Source organism: Kryptolebias marmoratus, linkage group LG4 (assembly GCF_001649575.2).
Source record: "Kryptolebias marmoratus isolate JLee-2015 linkage group LG4, ASM164957v2, whole genome shotgun sequence".
Classification (NCBI taxonomy): Eukaryota; Metazoa; Chordata; class Actinopteri; order Cyprinodontiformes; family Rivulidae; genus Kryptolebias; species Kryptolebias marmoratus.
The window spans coordinates 19094095-19099745 of record NC_051433.1 but is presented as its reverse complement, the minus strand read 5'-3'; the positions used below and the strand labels follow the sequence as shown (position 1 = coordinate 19099745).

Sequence of the window (5651 nt, the reverse complement as noted above, 5' to 3'; positions counted from 1 at the left end):
TTCCCAACAGACCCTCACAATACGTTTGGGCCTGCCAGGTCTGACCGGCATCCTCCCCCACCAACGGAGCCAACTCACCACCAGGTAGTGGTCAGTTGACAGCTCCGCCCCTCTCTTCACCCATCAACTATCACCAACCAAATATAGGAGTTTTAATCTGAAGCATTGTTTCTCTGTTGTTGTTCTTACGGCTGCTCCCTTCTGAAGGGGTTGCCACGGCGAGCGAACTCACATGACAGATTTGTCAATTGTTTGCCCTTACTGACGCAACCTGGGATCAAACCTGCAGCCTTAGGATTACAAGACTGCGGCACTGACCACCGAGCTACAGCAGCCAGTCTCTCTAATAAATATATACCCACTCTAATGAACGTGTTTAGACAACAGCTCTGTCTGCAAAAAGTATATTAGTTTTAAATATGAGGAGTCAAATTGTTCCTTTTGCATGTTCTGAGGAATAAAAGTAACCCAGAGTCACTAAAATACAGTGTATAATCATGCTTTTCTGTTTTAAAAATGCCCAGCCTTTTAAGATTATCATTATCATCACAAATAGCCCAAACATGTACCAAGTAACTTGCAAAATAATTTCTATCAGCATGATATAAGTAAGCTGTATCATACCCTGAACTCACCATTGCGTTTTTACTGTTGAAAATAATTTCTTCTGAACTAAATTTATTTTGTGTAAACAAACATGTTAAGCCAAGTCACCCTCTCCAGGAAAATATAGCTTAAGCTATAGTCTGAGAACAGCTGATGCCGACTGTAATAACTTCCTTTTTCATAATTACATGGCTACAGATGCTTTTACGACACTGCAAGAGCACGTTTCACTGTAGAAGTTCAGATGCAAAGCTGTCATTGAACAAACAGTGAGGTGCTGCTAAGCTAAAGCTAGCTTTGACAGAGCACTCACCACTTCTTTAGCTCTCGGCGAGAAGCCGCTCTTCGTTCTGTTTTTCTTAAAGATCTCATCTTTCGTGGAGTCGAAGCCTATTCCTATCGCCTTGTTCCTGGTTTTCACAGTCTTTACGCTGGCTTTAAAAAGTAAAGTTATATCTACAGCCATGTCTCTTTGAGTGCAGTTGCAGCGCGACACGGTAAACAAATTGACACGTCACCGAGCATGACGTCATTGTCCCGCGACGCTGCAGATTTTCCCTGAGATGGAGAGGAAGCCTTAGGTTTTACCTTAACGAGGTTTTACACGTATTATATTAACGTAGAATATATTGTGCCTCCTTATACTCTCATACTGTAAGTGTCCTAGCCAATATCCAATTACTGTTTGTTTGTTTTTTTATTTATGTTGCGACAGTCTTAAGAAATAATTATAATAAAAAAAAATCTCTTAAACAGAACAACTTAAGGTGAAAAACTCTTAAGTGGAAGCTTTTCACTATTTTTACTTATAACTATTTTGAATAGTGGTGACCAGTTTAATTAGTTCGTGTGTAATTTCATGCTTGGACAGTGACATAATATTTTTTTCCAATCCTGTATATTTTAATTGTTTCTCTGCTACCTCACACCTGTTTTAAATTGATTTATGATTAATGGGTTTCTTGATGGCAAGCAGTTGGGATAAATCATCCTTCTTAATCAGGTGTAATAAACCAGCCACACATCTAAAACTTACAGGATAAAACGAGTACCAGGTTTGGAAAATGTTGACATAATGAACCTGTCTTTGTTCGTGTCTCGAAGACAAATGTCTTTAGAGCCTGTTGAAGGGCCGTCCAGCAGGAGGAGGAGACCTAACTGGACCGAGCAGGAATGTCTTCTTCTTGCTCAGTTAATGCAGGAGAGGAAACATATAATCAGAGGGAGGTACAGCACTGGGGTATCAATTCAAGACAAGAGACGCGCCTGGGAAGAGATAGTCCAAACAGTCAACGCTGCTTTTCCACAGGTGCAGCGAACTGTCTCAGAATGTAACAAAAAGTGGGAAAATCTGCTGGCAAAGGCGAGGGAGGAGATCACACGGCAGAAAAAGCAAGCTGTTAAAGGTGAAATATTTGCAAAATTTGTCATCAGTTAAGGGTTTTATAAGTAAGCAGTCTATAATGTCAAACTGGTAAAAGTTACCCTAAATTCACCATTGCACTTTTACTGTTAAATTAATTTCTTAATACACATTTCCTCTTTCACAGGTGAGCCGCTTTCTCTTGAACAATTCAGCACAGTGACTCAAATAGCTATTGCTGTGATGAACCTCTCAGATATGCTGCAGCAGGGCAGAGAGGACTCTTATGCCTCTGGACTGATGGAAACTAAACAAAATAGGTAATACATTTCATATATTTATTGTTCTATATATGTAGTTTTATTCAACTAGTCCATCAGAATGTCATCTGTGGATTTTGGAAAGATAGTCTAGCATTTTTTCTGTAAAAAAACTGTCACACTTAATATAATTAATCACAAACAAAGTGATTATATTTTGTTTGATTGCAGCTGTGATGAAGATGAAAATCATCACACAGTAGACGAAAGACTCTCAAACAAGCAAGTGCAAATAGAGCAAGAGTCCCTGACAGAACAAAAATTTTCTTTAACTAACGTCAGTGCATCACTCACAGTGGGACTTAATTGTCCTAATGCTGCCACCTTCACTGACCCAGGAGAACATCTGGAAACTTCTTGCCCTACTCCTCCCCCATTAGCACGCTGCACAACCCTGCAGGAGCGGATGGATTTGGAAATGTCTGTTCTGAGAAGACAGGAGGCGGTTCTCAAGCTTCAGCAGGAGTATTACACACTGAAAATTAGGCTGTTGAAAACACAAATGGAAAAATCAACTCAGAAGACCTGAAATGGTCATACTCGTGCACATGATTTGTAACGTGTTCCAAAAACATCCAAATGTCACACACTTTTAATTTATCTCAGAGTGCCTGATGTTGAGTTTAAGATTTAGAGTTCATGGCTCCTAACCTGGCTGTACGCAGGACTTCGATGCAGCGAGACAACATGGTCTCCATGTTTTCTAGCTTATCATGTTTAAATAGGACGTGCTATTATGCTGAGCTCAAGATATCAGCTCTCTGATCATTTTTATACTTTTTTGATTATTGTGTGCTGATTGTCTAATTGCAATTTTTTGACTTTGAACATTTTTTTATATATAAGTATAGTCATTACACAGGTACAATAGTGTAGTAGCAACATTATTGGATTGGTCAGTATACTTTTTTGTCATTTAAGTAGATTAAAAAATACAATGTTGGTTGTGAATTTATTTCTAATTGTACTTTGAGATAGATTACATTTTTCCCTTGCAACTGTAAAAAAAAAATCTTCAAGGTTTTATTTTATTGCTACTTAACACACAAAACGAGTTAAACTTTAAACTCAAAGTTATTCGTTAAGTTCAAGTGCAAGTATAAAATTAGAAATTTTACCATAAATCATATTCCTTTTAAATTCTGCCCAGAATCCCGTCTTTTACAACTGTGAAAATTAATGTTTTTGAATATGTTAATAAATGTATACCTTTTAGGTCTAATACAACATAAAGTTTAATGCACAGAAAATGTTTGTTTGCTTATTTGTTTTTTTACTCCTAAGTTTGGAAACTGTAAATGTTTGTTACATCTAAATGTACCCATTCAGAATGAATCTTAAACTCAGTTGTGCCAATGTAAGCAAAGCTAAAATTCTGTCTTGTAGGCAACTGTAGTAATTTGTGTGTAATATTTCTCATAAATGTGTTTATTTGTAAGTGACTGGTGTTGGCACCAAGATGTAAGCTCTGGGGCCCCGGAGTGTTGAATAAAACCCTGTTATTTGCTGCGTGGTTTGCTCATTTCCTTTGTTAATGTTGTGCCAGACTGCTACAGCTGAGTGCTGCCACTGTCTCTCCATTCCTGCCGTTTCAGCATTACCCACTACTATTTTTTTTTCTAAAAAAAAGCTCTTTTAGCTTTAGTGTGGAAAGAGAGCTTTTCTTTCAGGGACTAAGGTTAAGGAACACATGACAGAATGATTGCATTTATGATATAAAATGTGTGGCAAATTATTGAGCATAGTATTTAGGTCTCCTAACTTATACTTTTCTACTGTTATAATGTATAAAGTGACATCTTTGCAAGCTTGTTCTGGACATGTCTGAAGGGGGTTTGATTCAATGTCTGAATTCATTATAGAGCAACCAACTCCATCATGAGTAAAGGCCATGACTTATCTTGTTAATTTTAATCTCTTAGAACAATGGTTTCCAAACTTCTTTAGATTAACTGAAATAATTATTCAGCTGCGACATTGAAACAGTTATCAACTAGATATTATTTAGATTGCACTTTTAGATCCTGTCCATTAACACCACAAACAGGATCGGAGACAAGAGGCAGCCCTGGTGTAATCCAACCTGCACAAGAATGAGCTCAACTTGGTGCCAAGAATGTGGACACAGCTCTTGCTTTGGTTATAGAGGGACTGGATAGCCATAGCCCTTAATACCCCATATTCCAGCAGCAACCCCTACACAGAATGCCTCGGGGACCTTGGTCTCAAGCCTTCTCCTGGCCTACAAAACACATGTGGACTGGACACGATCCCATTAGCAACTCTGCCAGGGTAAAGATCTGGTCCACTGCTCCATGACCAGGATGAAAACCACACTTTTACTCCTGAATCTGAGGTTCATCAACTGATCAGGCCTCCCTCCTAACACCCTGGAGTAAACCTTCCTGGAGATGCTGAGAAGTGTGATCCCTAGTTGGAACACACTCTGAAGCCGCTTATTTTAAAACTGGGGACCACCAACCCGGTCTGCTACTTCACAGTCCTCCACGCAACAGTGAAGAGGCGCGTCAACCATGACAACACTAAATGTTCAGAGCTTTCAGTATCTCGGGGCGAACCACATCCATTTCTGCCACCAGTTCCTTTCACTGTCAGACAATATCCTCAATCTGGGTCAGCAGTTACCCATCCAAACCAACCACAGCCTGGAATAGGGCCCACTTTCTTTTTCTGATTTGTCAATCAGTTTGCCAAAACGTCCTTGATGCAAGTATTTATTGCCTTTCATTCTGTGAAAACTAATTTTCAGAGAGGATTGGGGCTGCAAGAGTGGACACGCAACATACCTTTTCATTACTAAATCAGATGTTTACTGATTGAAGGCTTTGAAACTGACAGCTCAACTCACACACAAAAAGGAAGAAGATTGATTCAGTTTTGTTAGTCTGCAAAGCCCTCTTCAGATCTGACTCTAACATCCATCCTGCCTGACCTGACCACACTTAGATGGATCTGATTACAGGTGTGAACACTCTCAAGATTGAAGACAACGTTGATCAGATCACCTTCAGAGACTGTCTGGGACAATAGGCTGAATGTAAACTATTCTGGACCACACAAAAGACCGCTGAATGAACTGACCAAACTCCACACAAGCAGCAGATGTCTGGATTATCTGAATGTCCCCCATTTAAAAAAAAAAACAATTCAACAAAAACTTTTATGAACAGCATTAAAATTAAGCTCAGCTGACGACTAATTTAAGACAGTGTGAACAGTGTGAATGTTTTGAAGATAGGAATATATTTTTTTTAATTTTCTTTGCTTGTAAAGGTTTAAGTGAACTGATTGTCTGAATCTTTGAAAATAAAAATGCCATTTTGTCTGGATTAAACTGATTG

General features: G+C 38.8%; 1 protein-coding gene and 1 non-coding gene across 2 annotated transcripts in view; one reads left to right on the top strand and one right to left on the bottom strand.

Annotated features, from left to right (window-relative positions):
* Positions 1-1130, bottom strand: part of stx18 (syntaxin 18) — an 18659-nt gene extending 17529 nt beyond the window's left edge. Inside the window, exon 1 of the mRNA XM_017422772.3 lies at positions 920-1130. Within this exon, the coding sequence (XP_017278261.1) occupies positions 920-1072 (153 nt within the window). The 5' untranslated portion in view covers positions 1073-1130. The remainder of the gene's footprint in view (positions 1-919) is intronic.
* A 33-nt stretch (positions 1131-1163) lies between these two features.
* Positions 1164-3778, top strand: LOC108239841. Its single transcript, XR_005233129.1, has 4 exons — positions 1164-1260; positions 1711-2012; positions 2157-2289; positions 2461-3778. It is a non-coding gene; the product is annotated as an uncharacterized LOC108239841 (transcript).
* The last annotated feature ends 1873 nt before the right edge of the window (positions 3779-5651 follow it).